Below are 24872 nucleotides of genomic sequence, written 5' to 3' on the forward strand. Positions count from 1 at the left end.
CAGGTGAAGCTGTCGGATGCACAATTGTCGGTTAGGTTATCATGTGCTGCACATTTTGCGCACGACCGTTAACCACGGCAGGAGGTTGTGCCGGGCCCAAACCGCTGACACTTGAACCAGCGGCGTGGGTTTGGTACGTAGGGTCGGGTCAGACATCTCATGAAACCTGCGTTGACCGACTCAGGATTATGTGCTTTGTTGGTACTTGATCATTTCGGCGTATGGTGATTCGCCTAACTCCTGTCCCTCATCTCTAAGGCCCTCGAGCAGATCTGCTTCAGTCTCATTTATTAGATCCCGATCAGAGATCACGCCCTGGCAGCTTTTGAGTATGCATTGGGGCGTCTTAGCCTTGAACGACTTCTCCGATAAGGCTTTCGAGAAACGTGGAGCTCAGACAGACTGGGTGGTGATGGGTTTTGTCGTATCCAGGGATTCCATTATCAAAAAGAGCGAGAAATTATCAGGCTTTCGAAGATAGATCGAAGGCAGAGGAAGAAAAGAAATTTCGGTGCAGCCCCTTTTTAGGGACTGATCACGTTTGGGGGGGGGTGAAAATACCATAAGCTATAGTAAAAAAGCAGGGCACTAGGGTTACCCTAATACCGAGAGAGGTCCCAGAGCTCCCTGCCTGGTAGACAGCGAGCCTATCCACTGGAGCTTGACCTGGGCTCAAACGGCCACTGTTATAGGTTTCTATCCTTCACCTTACAACTCATTACCACGGTCGGTTAACGCGTGAGTATGGAGCTCGGGGTCCACGGTGTGGCCAACACCGTCACAAAGATTACTCAAAGTTCCCCGTGCGGGGTCAACTCAAGAGAAAATGAAGCTTGTTCCAGCTTGTTCATGGTTAATTTTCTAGCGGGTCCCAACTGGGACCATCTAGTTTTTGCTGGGAACCTTTCAAGTTGTTATCGACAGTTGGAGATGTAAATTTCCGTCTTTAATTCCGTGTCAGCGCTATTTCACGACCAGAGAGAAGCAACTAAGCTGAAATGGCCGCACAAAACCACACAATCACTCACATGAAGCTGTGCACGCTTTGGGATTGCAAATGCCTACCCCTTCGTCCCACTGCACCGGAGTATCCGGGAACGGGAGATTTTACTACAGCACCCTCTCAACAAGTTAGCATGTGGTTGGCGTGAAGAACAATCTGCAGGCATTGGTAAAGATGCGAGAACATGTCGCATATCTCAAACGGAAAACCAAAAGTGAATTTGTTGCCATAACGCCGCTTAGGGATTCACACACAAGGATGTCACAGTCCAAGGCAATATTAATACTTTACGATCAACCACAGGTGATTCAATTGCTAAGTTATGAATTTCCTAGCGCCCATCATACTCTGATGTTTAATAAACTCCGGATACCGAAGCATGCAAGTTACTAGCTACCCCTGCAAAATACGCACGCAACAGTGCAATTATCGTGCTAGAAACTATTCATGCAGAAAACTCTGGGATCGTTGGCGAGTTGTGCTTTTTTGTAGGGTATAGCTGGCAACGACACGAGTCTAGCAGCGTATTTATCTTTCGCCCAGGGCAGGAGTGGTCTAACCCTGTGAGCAAACGGCGCTTTTCTTTTTTTTATTATGGTGAAGTAGGAAGTGAAGGAACATCGTGAAGGAACACACACATCATGAAGGAACACACATGGAACAAGTGAAGGAGTATACAAATGAAGGATGATACAAGTGAAGGAACATACAAGTGAAGGAAGAACACTAACCCAAACAAGCACACAACGTGAAGGACTAGTCAACCGTTTCTGTAGCAGTCTCTGCCTGGCTTTTGGAACTTTTTTCTGTTAGGAGGTCATCCCGGGTGTTTTCTTCAATTCTTTTTTTGACAGCTGTGATATAGAGAGCAAGGAGAACTGCAGCTAAAACTAAAATTACAATGCAAACCGAAATTAATACGAACCACGCAGACGACTCACTGTCTTCTTCGTCTGCAAAGACCTTTTTCGTAGTATGAATTTTAACTGTTGAAGAGGTTGCAGTCTCGGTCGTGACAGTCGGTCGGTTGCTGTTTCGGTCGTTTGCTGTTTCAGTCGGGGCAGTCACCCCAGTTTGGCTCGTGACAGTCACATCAGTTTCAGTCGTGACAGTCACCCCAGTTTGGCTCGTGACAGTCATCTCAGTTTCAGTCTTGACAGTCACCCCAGTTTCAACGGGCCGATCCGCGTACCACGCACACACAACATTTGAAGTGTCAGAACTTCGGCCATAACTGTTTGTGACTCGAATTGCTATTTGGGCGGTGCAGTCATCATGTCCATCGCTTTGAAGACTTGTGAAGGTTGCCGGCAGGGCGATGGTTACGACGTGTGTGGTACGAGCCGGAAGCGGGTCGAGATTGCCGGCCACAACATTTGCACTGGTGATTGCCGTTTGGTTGTCAAAGTTTGACGTCAGTCCTGTGAAGTCTTGACTTGCTCGAATCGTCACACTTGAAGCTACAAAGAAAGCAAAAACACAGGTGAGACGTTGCTCGTCGTGTAGCCCCAAAATTGTGTTCTCAGAATTTCCCACGAAGGTTTCTTGTATGATAAGCTCATATCGTGAGTCATGATGCCTTTTAAAAAACGTAATTGGAAGCAAGAATGTCACTCCACAAGAAATTCTTCCGAATGCGCGTTCCGGTTTGCTTTATTGAGCGAATACTACGCAGGTTTTCACAACAATTAATTTGCAGTTTGGGAATGATGCAACTGACATACAAAGGATGATGACATAAAACAAGCTGGTACGTATCTATTAAACGAATCAAGAGTCATAGCGGCCCATGTGGTAAGGAAGTAAGAATATATAAGGAAGAAAAATAAGGGTCTTCTTTTCAAAAATCACCAAACACGCTGGACCACTGCTCGCTGCTTCACACTGAACGTATTTCACATACCACCAGCCATAATGTCCATGCTGTCGCGCACAAAGTAGACATGCGAGAACAATGAGCTCGTCTTCACTTCTACTGGGATCTGTGCTTAGCTCAAACGCGGAGTCATCTATATTTTATGCACCAGTCTACCTGACGGGGTAAAACGAGTGTCTTTCAAACACGCCCCGTAAGACATTTTCACTATCAAAATATTGCAAAAAAAACGACCTTTTGGTTGTGCATGGTCCGGATTCATATTAATCTTACAACTAGACCTGTGATCAGTATTAAAAAAATTGATTGAAGGCACCTTTATAAGTGGCATCAAGTGGATTTGCGAACACGATGTACAGTCGCTAAGTTGTACTTCCTCAGCGTTCTATGTTCCGGGCGGGGCTTCAAAAACGTTTACTCAACAGCGTTTAAAACAAAATTATAAGACGTTTCGCCACCTATGCGGGTGGAATCACAAGTAACAAACTGGTCTGTAAAAGACACAAAGAACCTATATATCAGGCGCACCGTAAACAGCTGGCAAAGGGCCGTGGCTTTCATTGCACACTGTTGGGTCACGGCAAATAAACCATGACTTTATAAATTTAACGACTATTCCGGTCGGCTAATGAGAGCCCACATGCTTGGGCCAAATATCGTGCGGTGGACAAAATGTTCATGGCGCAATCCCAAAAGGCTAAATGGTAGTTTTTTCTACCACATTACCAGAAATGTTACCTAATAAGCCAAAACGATTTTGGAAGACTATTGCCGCAAACCATGTATCGGTTTGTTTATTTATTGTTTCTTTACTGTCCGGCCAAGCTCGCCTCTGTTACCTGGGTCCCAGGCGAAGCGCGTCTTCCATTCTTTATTTTTATGCCGAACCGGCTATCTCATTTAGATAAACAGACTGTTTAATTCGCCCTAACGTCACTAGCGCAGAATAATCTTCTTTCATCTACAATGTTCTGAATGTAAATCGACGAGTCTGGAAACACTTGCGCCGAAAGATAAAAGCCTGCCGAGCAGACGCCCCGGCATTTGAATCACCGGAGCTCCCCTGCACACGTCACTTTGTTGACTGCTGCTTCGCCGCCTATGTATTCTTTGAGTTGTTAGGGGAGCACACGTTTGTTTCAATGAACTTGTTTTCCTTGAAGACAACTCCGTCGTCTTTGACTTCGTAACACTATTCGTATCATAACCACCCTGTACCAGCACCTCATGTCGCCAAAATTCTGAAAACCTTCTGCTCCGTGTTTACCAGAGAACGTGTGAGTGAGTTGCCTGAAACCCCTTTCTTCAACCACGATATTATGTCATCATTAGTGTTTGATCCTAATGGGATTCTGAAAGTTATAGAATCATTGTCACTATCATCTTCCTCTGGCATTGACGGAATCAATTAAAAAATACTCAGAAACACAAAAAAAATGTCTCAAGTATCATTTTGGCGCACATTTTTCAGCAGTCTCTTGTATGTGGTGTAGTGCCGCTGAACTGGAAGGTGGGCAGAGTTATCCCAGTGGCGAAAAAAGGTACTTCAAATTTCAATACTAACTACCATCCCATTTCACTAACTTGTGTTTGTTCGAAAATCATAAAACATATAATCTACTCCCATTCCTAACTGCCTACACATTTTTCCACCCTCGCCAACACGGCTTCCACAAGGGGCTTTCCTGTGACACGCAACTCGCGCTATTTGTGGACGATATCACCTCTAGCATGAATACTAACACACCGGTAGATGCCCTTTTCCTAGACTTTGAAAAAGCTTTTGATAAAGTACTACACAAACGCTTGCTTTTAAAACTATCCCGCCTAAATTTAAACCTTCAGATTTTTTTATTCGATCCAGGACTTTTTGACTAACCGCCAACAGTTTGTTTATTACAACATTGCTTCAGATATGTCCCCCGTTTTCTACGGAGTTCCGCAGGGCACTGTTCTCGGCCCTCGTCTCCGCACGTGTGGATGCGCCGCCAAGACGGAAAATCCGGTCAAGTGGTGTTGACGTCACATATCCGTCCGCCTCCGTGAGAGGGTTTCTGGTGACACGTCAACGAAGCGGCATTGATCTCTGGTAGATGATCGCATACTTAGACGGCCAATCAATTGCTGTCTCTAGAGCATTCAAACGTGTCTTGCGTGTGCTTATTCATATGGACAATGTATTCCACAAGACCTTTGCGGCTGGCGGCCGGTCGTTGCTCCTGGTCGGGCCGGACAACCTAAGCAAGGAGATGGTTGAGAGTTGCCAAGATTTTCCGACTTCGGGGCACCTTGGTGACAGCCCTCACTAGCACGACTAAGGGAAAAGTATTACTGGCCTCATTTTGCCAAAGTTGTGCATCATTACAATAGAACATGCCTAGAACGCCTATGGCGAAAGCGGCCCCCCAGCCCCCCAAACACGCCCTGCGGGACTTTACCCGGGACTACGCCGGAAAAAAAGCCCTTCAATTCGCAACCACATCGGAAGTAGCTGCTTTCCTTGTCCAGCACACTGCTCTACCACACGGTGCACCAGAGGTTCAGACCACCGACCGCGGCTCTGCGTTTGCAATAAACTAACGCAAGACATTCTGCGCCTAAGGCACACCACTCCTCGCAGAACTACAACATACCACCCCCAAATAAACTGACTGCCAGGGCGCCTAAACAAGTCTATTAGAGGCCTGATGGCGATGTACGTCGACGTAGAGCATCGAACGTGGGATGGGCTTATACCTTTTGTGACCTTCGCGCACAATGCCGCCGTCCAGCAGCCAGCAGGGTTTTCTCCATTTCAAATGACTCACGGCCGGCAAGTAACCCCAATGCTAGATGCCATGTTGCCCCTCCTGCCCAATTATGATGCCCACAAGGACGCCCGACTATTCTCCCAGCGCGCAGAGGAGGCCCGGCAATCAGCCAGAATCCAAATTACCACTCAACAGTCACTTGAGGCTGCTCACTATCTTCGCACATGTGAAGTACACTTTAGTCCAAGAGATGAGGTGTGGGTCTGGACACCCGTACGGCGCCGTGAGGCTTAGCGAATAGCTCCTTAACCGCTATTTCTGGCCGTTTACAATACTGCGCCGTATCAGTGACGTTAACTTCAAGGTACTACCCGACACAGTGCGTTCGTCCTTTCGCCAAACTTTACGTCCGGACTTTGTAGATGTGTGCCTCAAACCCCACATGGGTGCCTCAAAGCCCACGTCATTTTCAGAGTAACGCATTGAAATTTTTCTATACAGTCACATCGGGACAATGCGTTCTTGAAGAGGGGGATAAGGCCGCAACCAATAGTATTCATTGATACGGCAAACGGTCAACTGTCATCTGTTCTTGAGCTTAGCTCTCGTTATCATCAGTCCACCATCGGCGATCATCATCGACGGACGGCCAGGGGAAGACGACGTCGTCCACTCTCGGCAAGCCCGGAGACGCTGTTTTAGGGCCCATCCAGTTCGTGACAATAAAGCCAATTGGATCAAACTTAAACCACCCAGACCCATCGTCTTATCGGTGACAGTATGTTTAACAAGTATTGCAGCTCTCACTTGCATTCCTAGATGTTCATGAAGGGCTATATGTACGATTTGCTATTATTGAATAACGTACGGGTACGCTAGCAAGTATACGGGGCGTGACACCCACCCATCAGTTTACTGGAATGCTGCGGCTGCTACTGGGATGCATATATGAAGTTTACTGCTTCGCATAATCGCACTCAAAGGCGTTAAGCATGCAGATGGACGGTCAGTTTTGCCTAAATCGAAAGCACGATATTGGTGCGCAATCTGTCCTTGTTAAACATCCTGGAGCGGCCATGTCTATTACCAAAAAAGTCTTTACGGTCAAAGAATAAGCATACATTTCCCATTAATAGCCAAACTTGTAATTACCCAGCATTCTCTTGAAAGGCCGCTGGGTGTACGCGTTTCTTCTTTATTCTTCTTTATTAAAAAAAAACCTTACAGGCCCCAGGACAGGGCATTGGGTAAGGGGGGAAATCGGAAAGGTACAGAACAGATAACGTACAGTTTACAGGCAGGGTCGGTGCAACAACAAAAAATATAAATAAAATCACATATTTTGCGGTACAGGGTGAGGTAAATTTGAAGATACACCACTTGCTGACTTGAACATGGCGAAATAGGGATACATTTTCAACAAATAAAGCACAAGGGAAATATAAATCGCCGTCGCAAGTCTACGCTTGTAACCACTGGTTTAACACCTAAAGACGCAATTCTATTGCCCGGACTTGTCGATGCGGCATCCAATTGTTTAACCGCCCCACGGCTTAATTCACTTAACTGCACAGATGTTTTTACGGCGTAACGGTGCCAGATCGATCAATGGAACTGCTTGGCTACTCGACTCTTGAATTCGCTAAGTGCAGCCCGGTTCTCCACAATTCTGTTGTTCGGATCAGGTTTATCTTGCCAAGGTGCACTCCTGTTGGTATTGTGCAAGACTAGAACATTGATTTTATTGCACGCCACGGGGCCACACGTGGCTTCCTTTAATCTGCGCTCCATCCCATTCTCTCCACCCATTCTCAGCATCGACGCGTTAACGTTGATTTTTTTTTTGTTTTTATGCTCCCTTTAGTCCTAAAGTGCCGGATATAAACCTTTGTTTCTTTGTTTTACCAACTCAAACATTCAGATGAATAATCAAGCTCTATAAATAGTACCTAAAGGTACAAAAAAGTGTGGCCATCAGCCATATTTGTGATATATAGTTCTTCACATGCAGGGTACTTAACGAAACAGGGGTTGACGGCAACATTTCAACTTTATATCTTGCGGCCTGGCTAATAATACTTCCTAACCAGGAATTCTCAGCTAGCAAGAAAAAACTACAGCGAACAAGTTTCTCACATATATAGCAAAGTTCATTAAGTCTTAAAATGCTACATGTGTTGCCTTTGCACAAGTGTTTATTCTGCACCGGGGATTCACGCCTTAATTGTGCAACAGGCATTTGTGATTTTAAACAAAGGGGTAGCGTAGTTGTGGCACCGGTTTCGAGTCGTTTTTATATTATTTAGGCTATACGATACTTCACCGAGACCACAGCCGAATTACCCGTTAATGCTGCAAGTATCTGCATGCGTTTAAGTACGGTTCTTTATCCAAATTCACCGAACCTATTTAAATGTGTGTTCGCATACGTGCGTGTGTATGTGCGCAAACATTACCACCCCCGTAATTTGTTCCGTATAGTTCTTACTGCTTACCGACGTGTCCTCTCCATAGTCCCAAACCGCCGCCAAGATTTCTCCAAAGGCGGCTTAGTTCTTTCGAAGCACTGACACTTTTCACTAAATTAAGCTTCCAGGAGAGTTATGTTCCATATTTGCTTCTATTTTTGACATATTGCTTGGATGCTCACCCATCCCTGTGATCAGGTGTGCTCCAGGCCAGGTCCAGGTTAGTTGCACCAGGAGCATCCCATTACTCCCCGGTTGTACGTCAGCCACTTTGAGGTCCCGGATGGGTCCAGGAGGCAAGTCCTCGTCGTAAATATCACTGGTTACTTCGATTTGCCCTACATACACTGTCCTTGTGAAATTATCCAAGAGGTCCGACCCTTCAACCGTGTCGGTGTCTTCGTCTTCGGACGTTGTGTTGACAAGGGGGAATTTATCGATGTGGTGCGAGGGAGCACCACCAGGAATAGGCACTAGGGGTAAAAGTACAAAAAGAAAAGCTTGAGGACTTTGGTCTTAACCAAGCACCGCTTACGCAAAAAATTAAAATTCTTACCAGCCTCTTTGCGCGGCTTAGCTGCCTAGCTGATAAGCTTACGTGGGCTCATTTGTGGAAAATCTTTGCAATATTCTGAATTTATTTGAATCCTTTTTTGAGATCCTTACGACTAGGATAATGGCCTACTGGAAGGTTGGACTTCGGTGTTTTTCGTGCGTACTGCCGTTCAGAAATACAGTGCAACATGGGGAGTGACAGAGACGACGCAGCCATGTTCACATCAGACTGGCAAGTTTGTTCCTCTTGTGCAGCACTGTCTCGCGCCGATTATTCGCAGGAAGAAGCGATTATGAATAAGGGCGTGTTATTTATATTCTATGTGAAATAGACCCTACAAGAAGGAAACTTCGGCTCGGCACGTATTGCTAAAACGTGACACATGGTGAACCACAATGGTTTTCAAAGGGCTAACCGAGACCGAATTTAAAGTATACAGGAAACTAGATAAGTACGTAAGCGTGCAAAACTATGCGGGATGCGAAGAATGGCTTAGTGTAGCGCAGACCCGAAGTGACTGGATGTGAACGGGGAGAGCATTCGTCGGGCAGCGGGAATGAATGCGCTACGATTATGACGATGATGATGATGATGACAATTATCACGATGATGACAGTGGTTTTGGTGATTGGGCTTCGCGGATGCCGAATGTAAGCCACAGATCATTCAGTGCATTTTCGGGGAGCTGAAACGCGGAGAATTGTTTGGGGTTATAAGTCAGCTGCCCACGTCAGCTCAAAAAGGAAAAAATCCTATTACTTCCTTGTATACAGCCCTTAAAGCTTCCTCGGGGAATGAAAGTGCAGAATAAACATTCTAGGCAAAGCGCAAGCCAAGAGAAGCAATGGGGGAAGCCAGACACACAGAGCGCTACATACAAGTGAAGTTTCTGGTGCTGCCCCTAAATTTTCTATGGCACAGTGTTCAGCCATGAAAACGGGACAAAATAGAAGAAAAACGGTTCTCCTATTTAGTGATATCAGTCATATTAAATAAAAATTGTCTGGCACGCCGAAAGAGGCTGCAAACAGAAGCTAACAGAAGTACATTCCCGTTATCCGCCTCACTTTTCGCTCTTTAATTACCCAATCATCCACCAACTTTCCAAAATGAGTGCTAGTCGAATCATCTCAAAGAAGTACAACACACTCCTGAGACACGCGAAATGTCAAAGATACGAAAATTCAAAGATACGTTAAATTACCCTTTCAGGCGCTACGAGCACGGTATTCCTCCTCGGTTGCAACTCACCGTCAGACACCCTAATCGTGACTCCGCCGTAGGTGCTTTCAGTGCCATCCCAGGAGCTTCCAGAGCCATCCCAGCAAGGAGATAGTCGAGTCCTCGGATCCTTAGACACGGAGACAGAAACGTAGTACGTGCCGTGGCCGGCATACCCCATGAAAAAGCCACTGTACCATCCGTCGTTGCGATGGACGTCAGGAACTAGAGTGCCAGGAGAAACAGGTGTCAAAAAATTATTGCCCCAACAATGTCTTACGTCGCCAACGTAACGCAACGCAGCCTTCTTTTCGAAAAAGTGAACGTGCACACGGGTAGGCGCAGGCTAAAAAAATATACTAGCTGTTGGAAATTGAAAACTATGGAAGGTCATCACATGCCCCTTTCTCGATCGATGGTCACCTCATTTGTTAATCTGATATCGCACACGAACACATGCTCGACATATAAATGGCTTCGACCAAGCGAATTTCAGAGTTGATTTTCAAGCTACAGTATTACCGCTCATATAATACCACGAAAAGGAGCTATAGGAAAAAGGTAAATGATGAAGATAACAATGGTTATCAATTGAGAATGACTTTTCTAGGACTCAACACAACAGCTTATTAGTATGTTGAGTCCTATAGCAGTATTAAGAATTGTTCTAACATGCCTGGGAAATAGACAAAGTAATTCCTGCTGGTAACTTTACTGTATGTAAAAGCAACACCTCGGTGATAGTTGTACCAACTTTTTGCTTTGCACGTGATTGATAGTATTATATTAAATATCATCGTCTATCTTGAGCTGCCTAAACAGGAGCTACCTAAACAAGCGGACGCCCGTACATCCGTCCGTCCGTCTGTTTGTTCGTCTGTCGGCTTGTCTGAGTGGTTGTCTCTCACCTGATTCTACCGCCCAGCCTACATTTTAAAGAATGGTTGAACAGGAAGTATCCATTGGCAATTCCCCCCCCCCCCAAAAAAAAAGTGGGAAGGCAGCATGCGCTGATAAACTGCCCGGCACTTTCATGTTATCCTGTGTACAGGGTGTCGAAACGAAATTTTTCCGGGTTCACTTCGGGTTCAAGGGCTTTCGGTTCGGTCCCGGGTCTGGTTCTCGAGCCCCACTCAGCTCCGGTTCAAACCGGCTCGGACCGGTTTAAGTGGGTTTGGAGAAAAAAGCACGAGTTTTTCTTTGTTTCACATTCAAATACCGCGTTTCCATTTCTCCGTTTCTTTGTCACGTCGGTATAAAAACAAATTTATAATGCAGGTCTTTTTTGTAAATCTAGGCTTGGCCATCTTGACTGTAAAATAGACTGCAACATGTTTTTCATGGGAGGCCAATGATTAAGACACTAACTGATGCGAAATAAAACGTTCACAGGGACACTCAAATGGTCCCTGAAACGCGTTTTGAGCACCATAAATGAACTAGCGCAATCGTTAGGTTGCGTGCTCAACGTCATCTGTGCAAGTATGTATAACATTTTTACGTGCAGCGGAAAGCTCACACTTTCGTTGTAATGTTTGTTGCCGCGTTCCCACCCTTCCTGTGTGTTTTACGGCTCCGCCATCTTCCCGCATGCAGGGTATCGATTCCCCTATGTGCGTCACGATGCAGTAATCTTGCAATTGGATGGCTTTTTCTCGCTTCCGCGAAGAGAAGCGTCGTCTGTCACGTCGCGTTTGGTTAATTAGCACTTCCCGCAGCACTCTTAGCGCTATCGACACCCTCTATAGTTATTTTTCTTTACTATATTACCACGCTTATTTTTAATGCACGCAGGCTAGGCTGACACGACGACGACACGATGATGGCGCCAACTACCGAGTCGCATGACGCCGACGGCGACACGGACAGGAAAGCCGATCGAAAGTCCGCGTGGTGTGACTGGCTCGCTGACCGAAGACGCCGACAATACCGATTGGCCGAACGGTCGTCGGCAATCAATCAAGGCGTGAAAACTGCGCCGCGACAACATCATTCGTGCCGTAATGAGTTTCATACAAATAACTATGGTTGACGCCCAGGTAACCGGCAACGCAACAGCCACCCTGTGTGTCCAAGGCGGAGGATGGTTGCGTCTAGCGAAACGCGGACGCGAAAGGGAGAGCACCATGCCCGGGACTTCTAATGCTTAAATGTAGGCGAAATGGAAGAGTCTCTGAATGTAACAACATTAAACGTCCGGGACCTGGCTGGAAGGAGAAAGCAAAGTCAGGTATATCGTCTTTTTATAGACCAGGACATCGACGTCCTTGAAGTTCAGGAGACGAAGGTGTACGGGGAGGAGGAGACCGAGGGCATGGTGCGCCGTTTCACGTCAAGTTCTTACGCTTGTGCAAGTCACGCTGTAGGATAGTCGGTGGGTTGCGTGTTGCTCGTGAAGACGTTGCCGGGCATGGAAATACAAGCGGTCACCATGTCGTTCTGGGCGTCTTGTGGGCGATTGCCAGTGTATTTCTGTCGAGTACAGAATTATTTGCCTGTACGCTCCAAACGCACTGCAGGCCAGGTTAGATTTTTTATATCTTCAAGCAGCACATAAACACCAAAGGCGGCTTATGTTATTGGGGGATTTGAACTGTGTACTGTCGAGCTGCGATAAAACAAGCACTCGCCACGGTGGCTTAGTGGCTAAGGCGTTGCGCTGCTGAGCATGAGGTCGCGGGTTCGATTCCAGGCCGCGGTAGCCGCTTTTCCGATGCAGGCGAAAAGCAAGAACGCCCGTGTGTATGAGCTTTCGGCGCACGTTAAAGATCGCCAGGTGGTAGAAATTAATCCGGAGCCCTCCACAACGGCGCGCCTCATCGCCGGCGTTGCGTCGGCGCGTTAAACACTACAATCAATCAAAACCACCTACTAAGACGCTAACACCAGTTTGTTAGCTACCAGTTTTTCGGTTGATATAGTAGACAAATTCGGCTTGATTGATGTCGTGGAATGCCTTGAGGATACGAGAGACGTTAGGTTCACACATATTAAGGATTCAGACGCGCACGGCTCAATAGGCTTCATTTTTCACTAAATTTAATCATCAGTGTCACTGATGTACAGCCAATTTTTTTTTTCGGGCCACTGTTTAGTTAACTGCAGTCTACGGAGGAAAAAACGGAACACACCTTTCTTGTGGGATCTGTGGAAACTGAATGAAAATCTGTTACGAGACTAAATGTTCATGGGCTTTGTAGTAAAAAAAATAACGGAAATAGCTGAATGTCATAACGGTAAAATCGGGCAGAAGCGGGAAATGTGTAAGCAAGACGCTAAACTAAAAGCCATAGAAAGGTCTAGCTGTATAAAACATGAGGAAAAAAGGACAGAAAACCTTTCGCGAGCGAACCTACAAACGTTTGCACTGGAGAGCGAAAATCCACGCATGTTGCAAGACGACAAAGGGCAGATTAAGCACAAACTCGAAGTCATTGATAAAGACCGCTATGGCGGAGCGCTAGTACGCGCGAGGACGGAACATTGGACGATCGGGGAGGCACCCACAAAACGGCCATTAGAAATAGAAAAGATACAAGCCAGACGGAACGTGTTTAAAGAAATAGAAACAAACGGTTATGTAACTTCGGAAAAAGAAGAGGGGAAGCACGCATTTGTTTAGTGCTATCAGGAAGTGTTTGCTTTCACGCAAACTGACTAAGAAAAATTCAAGCGATTTTTTTCTGGGCGTTGCCACGCTTGGATAACGAAAAAAGAATGACTCGAACAACCCTTCTCGGCCGAGGAAGCTAAGTGGGCCATCGGAAACCTGAATCCGGGCAAGTCATGAGGTCCTGACGGGCTTAGTGCAGCGCTCTGTAAACATCTGAAATCTTTGATATCTTCTCTTCTTGCCGACACGTACAACCAAGCCCACGAAATTGAAGCGCTTCCTCCATCTTTTTCTACCTCTCATACAATATTAATTTCAGAACATAGACGACACGCAAAAATTGCGAGATGTTAAAGCATACCAACCAATCTCGCGAACAAACGTTGATTACAAAATTTTAATGAAGTTTCTGGGGAAAGTTTATGGTAATCCAGCAAATTGTCGGTATGCATCAGACGTGTGGCATCAGGGGTCGTAATATGTTTACGAATATCCATCCACATGGCGAGTTACGTGCTGGAATGTGGCTATGCAATGCACTCGGGCGTGGAATTCTCCAGCTGGACCTGGAGAAAGCCTTTCACTGCGTCTGTCAGAAGATCCTGTTTCATGTTTTAGAGCAAATCAACCTTGGTTCTGTCATTGGACAGGGAGTGGTGCTGGCGTACAGGAACTTCCACTACACGGAGGAGAAATTGGGAACGGTCATCGAGCAGCAGCGTTCGGTGCGCCAGGGCTACTCCCTTAGCCCTTTATTGTTTTGTCTATACATAGAAGCTGTGTGCCTGAGCATCATCCATAATAGTAAAATAGGTAGATTTAAACTGCAGGAGACTGAGGTCAAACTGCTCGCCTGTGCTAATGACATTGCCGTTGTTTGTTCGAACACAGAAAGCGTGGTGTTCGCCGTGGAAACAGTAAAGCATTTTGGTGAGGTCACGGGGAGTCGGGTGAATTGGTGAAAATGCCAGCTGTTTTGCAAGGTGAATGGCTGTCAACGCCATCGATATAACTTGGATCACCACCCCAGTAAATACTTGGGAACCCCTATCGCGACAGTGAACCCTACTGGCGGAGGCAGGTGCAAACACTGAGAGAGAAGGCAGAAAAAGTGAAATCAACTTGGCTGTCGGTGTTAGCAAAAGCCATGACTTGTAATATTTTATTTGTGGAAAAGCTTTGGTTTGTGATGCAAGTACTGCATTGTTCACATTTCAATGTCCGGAAGCTACATCGCGTATTTGCTGTTTTTGTGTGGGTGTCCGCGTGGGGGAGGAGCAGTCGGACAAATTTGTTTCGGCGAATCCGTGACGGCGGTTTAGGGCTGACTCACCTGTTTGTACGGCAGCTCGTAAACCGATTTTTGTTTTTGCGCAATGTACAGCACCCTCTTCTGCGCACTGTAGTGCAAGTTCGGCTGATGCGTGCTTTGCAAGAATTTGTGGTTGAATCTTCAAGTTGCGTGCTAGTGTTGTTTATTGATACTTTAAATAAATTGCTTTGTCATTCGATTTTTTGGCAAACCGCCTTTCAGTGCATTATCCGGCCAATGTAACCAGGAAAAAATTATGTAAGGGTGTATGCGACGTAGTCTTCCCCGTGCTGCTATACAGAGCTCTATACAGTACTGGTCCAGGACAAGATGTCTTAAAACGAGTGAAGCGAATGGCAATGTCCACTGAGGCAAACTCTTTCTTTGAATTGCACACTGGTAGACTTTCAGTCGCAACTTGGATGGAGGAAAGGGGGCTCTGAGTGCCATGGGGAACCGACTGTGCTATTTGTAAACAACCCGAAACTGTGGAGCATGTCTCTTCATTGTTGGGCTGCAGTGTCCCTTTGGGATGTCCTTCAACGGACACTTCGGAAAGATTTTCCACGTCGCGCGCACGGCACACATTTTTGTGCGTTGATAGAGAGGACGGTGTGCCATTTGACAGTATCATGTAGTTAAGCCTGCACAGCATTTGGCGTTCCGGCATGTCTTGGGTTTATTGGGATCTAGACACGCGACCAAAGCGACAGCATTTTCACAGTTTGTTGTCTCACAGTTTGTTGAAGTTCAGAGAGCGAAGAACTCTCCGCGGATCTAGACACGCGACCAAAGCGACAGCATTTTCACAGTTTGTTGTCTCACAGTTTGTTGAAGTTCAGAGAGCGAAGAACTCTTCGCCAGAGGTGTTTTCGAAAATTGAACCCCTGGGAATTTCAAATTGCAACACCGGCCCAGGGTGGGGGGGGGGGGGGGGTGCATGGTGGTATTACTGCGATTTTTCTTTTTCGTTGTACCTGGTGCCTTGTGTTACTGTTGGAGAATGGCAATAAGGAGAAAAAAGGAATAAAGCCTCGCGCCGGCTCTATCGAAGTCGAGCGTTCTAATCCTGGCAGGGTGTTGCTTGTTCGTTTTTCTGCCTTCCAAGTGGCATCGTTTACGAATCGCATTCTCGAATCCAACTCAAAACTTCTTGGTTGAACTGAGGCACCACCATATCAAAGGCGATGCATCGCTTAAGTCATAGGCACGCTTTGGTCAGTTTTAATCTCGTGCTTGGTATAAATAAAAAGGCAATTGTACTTTCAGAAGACGAATTACTGATGTGTGTAATTTCGCACAATTGGTATGTCTTTATATAGAGCAAGCATAGTTTCCTCCCATCCACTTAACACACAAGGTAGAGTTGGGGGATGGAGGAGGGGGGGGGGGGGGCAATAAAGCGCCGCGGCCAGCAACGAAACTCTCCACCTGGGAGAATCGCAACTGGCAGCACTGAGCGCGGAACAAATGAACGAACAGCTTTTATAGAGAGAAAAGGGGCTCCATGCCATCATTGGAAAAAAGCCAGGGAAGAATAGTTTTGTGCAATCATATCCACAGCCGAACGAAGAGGAAGGTGCGCAAGGCCCCACACTCACACTACTCTTCCGAGAACACTCGTAATATCTTTTGCGGCGTACTTGTCTATGCTCGCGAACAAATTAAGAACGCCAATAGCTACCGTACGGTATCACGCCGCCTAAGCGACGGACCCGGATGTCAACTGGCGCGCGCGTTTTGTAAGGAGATTGCCATGAATGCTTGATGTAGTGATCGCTGCCGTAATTTACAAGCATATTAAGTACGAAGAATCACGGGAAAGATTCGTGCCATGTTAAAAATATTCCCAGAGAAGCCCTTATGGCACTGTCGCGGAAAGGACCGAGCCGGAACACGAACGGGAGCCGCCGCTTTAATGGGACAGGATGGAACACAATATACAATAATGATGATAGTAGTGCACGCTCCGTTCGATCGCACGGTCTCTTCTTCCTCCTCGCTACTATTTCCAACATCCTCCCTATCTCAAAGGAGGCAAACTAAAATATCAAGCACAGCGTTATAGTTTCAATGTTCGGGGTTAACACAAAGCCGAGTCGGGCAGTCCTATGTCAGTCCGGGGCAGCGCCGAGCGCACTTCCTCCGCCACCGATGCTTGTATCGTCTGCCCAAACGACCGAGTGTAGAGAGAGAGAGAGAATAACCTTTATTTCGTTCCAGCATGCGGGATTCCCACCGGCCGCGCAGGGCGCGGGGTTCACCCTATCTAGCAACCACCTTTACCTCGGTGGCACCCGGGCCTAGACCTCGGGGCTAGGTTGCCGGCCTCCTGTTGCTACTCGGAGTGTCCCCCTTTCGCTTTTGGAGGGCCAGCGCAGCCTCGAGCTGCCGGACGGCCCGTAATTGTTCTTCGGGATGCCCCGACCCCACACAGTGTTTCACAGGCGGCGGCAGCACGCTGTCCGTCGCCCCCCTTTTGCCACACCCCCACAGCACATGGGCCAGCGTGGCCCTGTCCAGGTTGCACAGGCTACACGTGTCGTTTTCATAGAGTTCCGGACACATGTGTTTTGCCAACGCGGGGGTGAGAACGTTTTCAGTTTGTAGCTGCCTGAGTAGTACCCCCTCCCGCCGAGTGAGATCTCGGTGTGGTGGGGGGAATACCCGGCGGCGTTCGCGATACCATTCGAGGATTTCCCTGTAGCTGGTGAGTTGCTGGTTTTCGTCTTCCAGGCTCGTAGTCGTCTCCCTTGCAACACCGGCGGCATAGTTCGCCACTTCCCGGCACTTTGCGAGATCACGGGCCGCGGCGTTTGCCACCTCGTTGCAGTTCACTGTATGTTCGTACACGTCCCATCCCGCATGGGCTGGGAACCATTTCAGTGTCACAGATGATGCTGGCACTGAGTCCCTTAATAAACTCGCAGCCGCCCCGCACACGGCTCCGCGCCCGAAATTTCGTATCGCGTTCTTACTGTCACTCAGTATCGTCCTGACTCCCCCGGTTTTCAGGGCCAGAGCTATCGCGACCTCTTCGCCCTGGCCCGCACCAACGGCGCGGACACTGCACGCGTTGATCACCGTCTTTCTTGTCGCCGAAACCACCACTGCGACGAACGCCTTCTCCCCCGGGGTCCTGGCGGTGTCCACGAAGACCGTCCCGTCCTCGCTTCCGTGCAGTTTGAGCAGCGCCCTGGCTCTCGCTGCTCTTCTGGGTTCATCGTTCGTCGGGTCCATGTTACGGGGTAACGGGTACACGATCAGCTTTCTCAATGTTTGCTCGTCTATTGGTGTCGTGGTGTAGTCGCCATCCCTCGGGGACTTTAGGCCGACTCGCTCTAATATTCTTCTCCCAGCAGCCGTGTCTCCTAGGCGCGTTAGCTGGGCTGTGCGTTGGGCCTCGCTGATCTCCGAGAGCGTATTATGAACTCCCAGAGATAGCAAGGCCGACGTCTTCGTGCCATTGAGGAGGCCCAGGGCTCCGGTGTATGCCTTCCGGATGGCCGCATCGATGCGCGCCTCTTCTCTGGCAGTCCACTTGTGGAAGGCGCCTACGTACGCCGCGTGGCTGATGGCGAAAGCCTGCAGCAGTCGTACGAGGCTAGCCTCTCTGGCGCCACGAGCTCTAGTCGCAATTCTTCTTACTAGCCTCGTGGCGATGCCAATCTTTGTTACCACTTGGTTGGCTGCCGTGCCGTTGGTGCGGTGGGCGTCAATGTGCATCCCCAACACCCGGATCTTGTCCACGTGAGGGATGGGCATGCCGTCCCCGGTGCTGATTGTAATGTTTCGTTCCGCTTCTGCAGCGGCTTTTTTTCGTTGTCTTCCCGGTGGGGGGATGATCATAAGTTGGGATTTCTGCGGAGCGCATTTCAGTCCGGTGCCCTCCAGTGTCTTCTCGATAGTATTTACAGCTTGCTGCAGGCCGGCTTCTATATCGCCGTCGCTGCCGCCCGTGGCCCATATTGTAATATCGTCCGCGTATATGCAGTGACGGATTTTCGGGCCGAGCTTGTCTAACTCTCGGGCGACGTCTATCATTATTAAGTTAAAGAGTAGAGGGGAAATCACGGACCCCTGTGGGGTGCCCACACTGCCTCCCTCTCTTTTCTCCCATCTCTCTCCCTCCACCTCCAAGCAGGCCGTGCGGCCCGTGAGGAAGGATCGCACGTAGTTATATGATCTTTTGCCCATGCCGAGCGCCACCATGCTAGAGAGGATGGCTGAGTGTGTGACCCTGTCGAAGGCGCTCTGTAAGTCTAGTCCCAGGACCGCTCTGTTGTCCTTCTGTGGGATGCCTCCGACCGGGTCCAGCACCTCTCTCTGTAGCAGCAATAGGGCGTCTTGTGTTCCCAGATGGGATCGGAAGCCCAGCATGGAGTCGCTGTAGTGGCCCTGGGTTTCCAGGAATCTTTGCCATCTGTCGTTTAGTACGTGTTCGAGGACCTTCCCCACGCAGGAGGTGAGGGAGATCGGACGTAGGTTTTCTATCCCCGGGGGCTTATTAGGCTTCGGGAGGAGAACCGTTTTGGCTGTTTTCCACTGTCCGGGGATATCCCCTTTCTCCCAGCATTTGTTGTAGAACCTCGTGAGGGCCGCTATCGCGCTGTCACTGAGGTTCCTGAGGGCTTTGTTTGTGACCCCGTCGGGGCCGGGTGCAGAGCGGCAGTTGAGGGCACCTGTCGCTCGGCGTACCTCCCATTCTTCGATCTTTCTGTCCAGTATTGGATTCGGCGTTCCTGTGTATTCCGGGTGTTGAACCTTCTCCGTGGACGGTATGTACTTCTCGTTCATAACCCGGCGTACATTTTCGGCGCCCATTTGTGTGGTCGCCTTGTGAATGATTTGGGACATCCTGTGCCTTTGATGCTCCTTGCTCTTAGTGTTGTCCATTAGGCTTCTGAGCAGGGCCCATGTGCCTCCCCTATGTAATTGCCCGTCCGCCATATTACAGGCCTCGAACCACTGTTGCATACAGAGGTGTCTGCTGTATTTCTCTATTTCTTTTCCCAGGATTGCCACTCTCTTCCTAAGTGTCTTGTTGTTCCTCTGCCTCCTCCACCTCTTCTGCATGGATCTTCGGGCTTCCAGCAGGTGAGCTAGGCGGGAGTCGACGACCATGTCCTCGTTATCCGCTTCGACCGTATCCGTGGCCTTTTTGGTCTCTTCCACTAGCTTTCTTGACCATCTGTCGACGTCTTCTATCTCGCCAAGGTCCGCTTCGCGAAATTTATGCCAATTTGTGATGTTCCTTGCCACCTTTGGTCTCCTTGTGTCAGTTCCGTGGGGAGTCGGTATCAAGGTCTCCAGAATGAAGTGGTCACTCCCGAGGTTCCACCCCGTGTTCCTCCATTTCGCCGTTCCCTTATGGTGTAGGAACACGAATGCGAGGTCCGGGGTGGTGTCCCTCACGGTGGATGTCCCAATTCTTGAGGGTTGTGCCGGGTCAGAAATCAATACGAAACCGGCTTCCGCTGCGTCTTCGAGAAGTCTTCGTCCCTTGACAGTCGAGCGTGTATAGCCCAGTTCTTCATGAGGGGCGTTAAAATCGCCGCATATGATGGCCTCCGATCCTTCGCCTTTGGCAGTGTTGCCCGCTGCCTGGATTAGGTGTCGGAATCTTTGATTGCCGTGCTGTGGATTGCTGTATACATTGGTGATGTAAATGGATGTGGTCTTTCTTGCCCTACCATTCTCCCGTCTTCCCTTGATCACGATCTCTACCATGTTGGCTTCTATGGCAGAGTCGTTCATGCGTAGTTTCTCTGTACCGTCGATACTTGTTACCCCTTTTCGTACGAAGGTGCAAATACCTTGCGCCGTCCCCTTGCCCCCTGTGCGTGCACTTGGGGGCCTGGGGTAGGCCCTGTAACCTGTTAGTGTTATTTTCTCCGAATCTTCCAGATGCGTTTCTTGAATGACAATAGCTTCTGGCCATTCTTCTTTCTTTATAGTTCTGAGGAGCTGTTGCAGGACAGCCTTTCTGTTCCTGTATCCGTTTATATTCCACTGCCAAATTTTAACACTCTTGTTTCGATCCATCGCGAATGCTGTTGCGGAAATCGTGTAGGCGTTCTTGTAGCATGGCGCTAATTCTCTCTGTATGCTGTTCTAGAGCCTGATTGATCATCTGCTGCATATGGTGCATAGTTTTGTTGATGATCCGTTTCTCCATCTCCTCCAGATTTCTGTCCCACTTCTTATAAATGTTTTCCAGTCGCGTGAGCCTTGCTTGCAGGCCTGCGTATCCCGGTGTTCTGTACTGTCGGTTTTCTTCCTCTCCTGATATAGGTCGTTCATCCCCTTCCGGGGTCGCGTTCGTATATGCGTGCTCCGTATCCGAATGCTGGTGCTCCATGTTTTGCGACTACAGTTGCGCTTCTGCCGTGGGCTTAGTCGGCCTTTTCCTGCGGTGCACCCGCGGCGGCGGTTCCTCAGCTTCGTTGTCGGTGTTCATCCTTTCGCTTCGTTCTTCAGCGTCCTCTTTTGGCTGGGAGCATCCCATGCTTTCCAGGCATCCGCTGTCCCTTAGGCGTTCTTGCCGCATCTGCTTAACAGTCTTCTGCAGAGACTCTACTAGCGTCGCCAGTCTTTGGGTCTCCGCTTCCGATTTCTGAAGTTGCGCCTTGACGTTTCTAAGCTCCCGCTCCTTGGCGCAGATGTACTCCGCCGGGTCTTCAGTTTTGCTCTTCTTTCCTTGTATCCTTTGAGGTATTCCCGGTTTCATATTTGGGAGAGCCTCGTCGATCTTCCTTGTTGTTCGCGTTTCCTCGCCTTGGCCGGTGACGCGTTCCTCGCCCGGGGTCGTACGTTTGCGTGACTGCGAGCGCTCTCTTGATTTTGACCTATAACGCGATTGTGAGCGCTCTCTGCGCCTCCCATTTTCGGATGTGATGTCAGCCCAGGAGAGTCCATGCTTCCTGCCTTCGCTCTTGCTCCTACTACGTTCCTTTGTTATAGACGGGTTCGAGCCGCCTTCTCCTTTGTTCTTGTCTATCCTTGCCTGTCTGCCGGCTCCCGCGCCAGGTGGTGTGCGCACCTGTTCCGCCGGGCTGTTTTCCGGCCATCTGTTGTTGTTTCTCGGCGGTCTCGCGCTTTCACGTTTTTCCATCTGCCTTTGTCTAATGAGCAATGGCGTCTTGAATTTATTTTTGCAGCTCCCTGCCCTGGTGGTATGGCTGCCGCCGCATAGACGGCATCGCGGCTTGCAAAACTTCTTGTGCTCAGCGTCTGGGTTTTTACGCCCGCACGCAAAACAAATCTTTACGAGGGGGGTCGGGCACACGTCCCTCCTGTGCCCCACTTGTCCACATGTGGAACACACCTCTTTATGTTGACGATATAGCGTGCATTTCATGAGTACCCCCTCGTAGTAGACGTGGAAGGGGACCCTATTACCGTCGAATAGGATTACCACAGAACCTGTCTGGCCAAGTCTGTGCGCTGCTAGGATACTCGGATTGTCGTCGTTAACCAGGGCTCTGGTTATCTCCTCCGCTGAGTCGTCCAGGCCTACGCCCTTAATGACGCCTCGCATCGTGTTACTTGGCGCGCTTTTATATGCGAACGCCTCGTATGTGCAGTCCCCGACCGTCAGGTATCTAAGGGCCCCGTAGCGGAATGATCTGCTCTCGCTGGGGGTACTGACGACCAGCACGTTCTGAGCCACGTTGACGGCTATTTTGTCGGCAGCCGCCTCCTCCGCTCCAACTTTCGCCGCTGCGATAATTGCTTTCCGAAGAAGCATCGGATCCGCATTCTTGGCCACAAAGCCCCCTCGGGGTCTGATTACTACTTTGTGGTCGTCTTTGCCACCGAATTGCGGCATTCTGGCGTCCCTCACCATCTTGTTGTTAATCCTGGCTATGTGCTGAGCCTTGGCTTCCTTACGTCTCTCTTCAATGAGCTTAGCGTTGTTAGCCGTATGTTGTAACGGCTTACCTGCGGTGGGGCTGCCCCGCTGCGACGGGCCGTCCGTTCCCGCTCGTTGTTTTCTTCGCCGTCTGGGGCCAACAAGGGTCCAACCGGCACACAAACATTCGGGATCCCAGTCCCCGCACTCGTCGAGAGTTTCTTCACCTGGCATTTCTTCGTCCCCGGTGGTGGCGCACGCACCGCCGGGAACCATCGAGTGGGCTCCGACTTCGGGGAAGCCGGATTCCGCCCGGTCTCTGGGCGTTCCGGCTCCAACCACGCCTAGGCTTAGCGGGGGGCAGGCCCCCGTCGAGCCCATGTCGTTGCCGCAGGTGTTATTCGAGGTATCCACGCTTGGTAACGCCGTTCGGAACACTTCTACTTCCCCTCCGCAGTCCACGAAGCCCTCAGGGGCTCCCGCTGGTGCCGCAGATGGGTCCATGGCGCACCTTCGCCGGCCGAGCTCGTCGGCCGGCGTTAGGCTTAGCGGAGTTCGCTCCGCCCGGCCAACAAAAAGTCACGTAAGTCCTCGAAAATGGGGCCTATCACCCTAAAATCGGTATCAAACTGTGCCGCTAGCTAAGCTGCAACAGACTAAGCACAAATGAATTCACCTGGGATCGATGAAACGCTTTCGCTGGTCTTTTCCACGGAGCCGATGTGAGGCACGTCTTGCAGCTCCGCGCGCCAACATGGCCCGCCCCGAGTGTAGAAGCGAGCCACGTGAGGTAGGGCACATAGTTCGCTCTGTCAGCGAAACAGTGCATAGTAAGCTCTTCGCGCGAAGAGTACGCCTGAAGTCGTTGAGACGCCTTGAGGCGGTGTAGGATCTGGCCTGCATATCGTTGGTTGGAATGTTTCCCCGTTTTTCGTCTGGGCACCTTCGCTGCCGTTGTGAGAGCGGTTCTTTTTTGCCAGAAAATCCGGAAGATGCCCCTCTTCTGCCTTTCTTCTTGGTGTTTGGCGCTTCTCCCTTTTTCTCCCTGTTTGTGCTTTAGTCGCGTCCTGTATTCATCTTGGGTAGTAGGTTTCGCACGCCTCCTACAATCAGTAACGTCAGCGTTCGTTGAAGCCTTTCTGTTCGCGATGACAGCAGATACCATGCGGGGTAGCATAATTTGGGTGGCGCGGTCGTTTCCTGTGTCGGATTCGGGTAATTAATTCACCTTTGGGGGTGTGGCGGTGCAAATTTTCCGGCAGTGCTGAAGGCAATAAAGTGCTATTTGTAAAATTACCGGTGTCTGATTCTCGCTTAAGGTCCTGTTCCGGTTTGCCAGTCAAGCTTATGCTGGGATTATCGTTGCATGCTTCGTCAGTTACGTCCATCAGTAATGCCGCCGACTCGCCGACAGACGTGCTCTCACTGTTTGAGCCGTAATGTGTAAACGAAGGTAGGCATCTATGGTTCAGATTGCGCCTCATTCGTTCGCGAATCGTGCCTTTTATAGACGCTGGCAAATCCCTAATAACTCCCCCTAACTTCAATTTTGTCGTTACGATGGCGTTTGTCCATGTTTCGGCCCTTTCGATTTCCTCGGCAATCTTGTCAATGGCAACGAGGTCTTCGATTTTGCCGTCCATTTTCTTGAGAGCTTGCTCTTTCTCTATCAAAGACTGGTTCCAGCTAGAGAGCTGCACTAGCGAGGGCGGTCCATATGAAAGATGCAGCTCAACTCGTTTTATAATCGCCGATACTTCTTCACGTACCTGGAGTCGTTGATAAAGAAGATTCTTCATCGTTTTCCTCGACGTTGGTAAGTCCTAAGGATCGTTGGGAACAAGTCCAGGAAAAGCCGTTAGGCGTTCCTTGTGATGGCTACGATCAAGCACGCGTCGTTACATGGCAGGAATGTGGTACCTTGATCGTGATTGCCTCTTGTTCATGTGCTTGAAGCTCGTTCCCATCGGGTCGTTTCCTTATGTTCCAAGCTCGTTCTGCGTCAGGTTCCACGGTCCTCGCCCCACGGCTCACGTTCACGTTGGTTGGTAGCTCGCTCGGACCTTCAACCGTTGAGTTCCCTTGGCGCGGCTCCAGACGACGACACAAATGCACCGGCGGAAGCTTCTTCTCGAAGGTCGATGGGGCCGGCGCTCGTTACGGTGTCTCACGTCTGTGAAGGCCGCTTTTCCCGTCGTTTCGGCACCATGTCGTGGAA

General features: G+C 49.3%; 1 protein-coding gene across 2 annotated transcripts in view; it reads right to left on the reverse strand.

Moving 5' to 3' along the window:
- Positions 1-960: 960 nt before the first annotated feature.
- LOC144159201 (calcium-activated chloride channel regulator 2-like) overlaps positions 961-24872 on the reverse strand; it is a 70396-nt gene continuing 46484 nt past the window's right edge. Inside the window, exons 4-6 of one of the 2 annotated variants that reach the window (XM_077690542.1) lie at positions 9905-10099; positions 8280-8570; positions 961-2463 (exon numbers count right to left, since the gene is read on the reverse strand). In XM_077690542.1, coding sequence (XP_077546668.1) covers positions 1760-2463; positions 8280-8570; positions 9905-10099 — 1190 coding nt within the window. In that variant the 3' untranslated portion in view covers positions 961-1759. The remainder of the gene's footprint in view (positions 2464-8279; positions 8571-9904; positions 10100-24872) is intronic. The other variant, XM_077690543.1, reaches the window with a different exon arrangement.

Source organism: Haemaphysalis longicornis, unplaced genomic scaffold (genome assembly GCF_048455015.1).
Source record: "Haemaphysalis longicornis isolate Haplotype H1 unplaced genomic scaffold, Haemaphysalis longicornis Haplotype H1 scaffold_10, whole genome shotgun sequence".
NCBI classification, from domain to species: Eukaryota; Metazoa; Arthropoda; class Arachnida; order Ixodida; family Ixodidae; genus Haemaphysalis; species Haemaphysalis longicornis.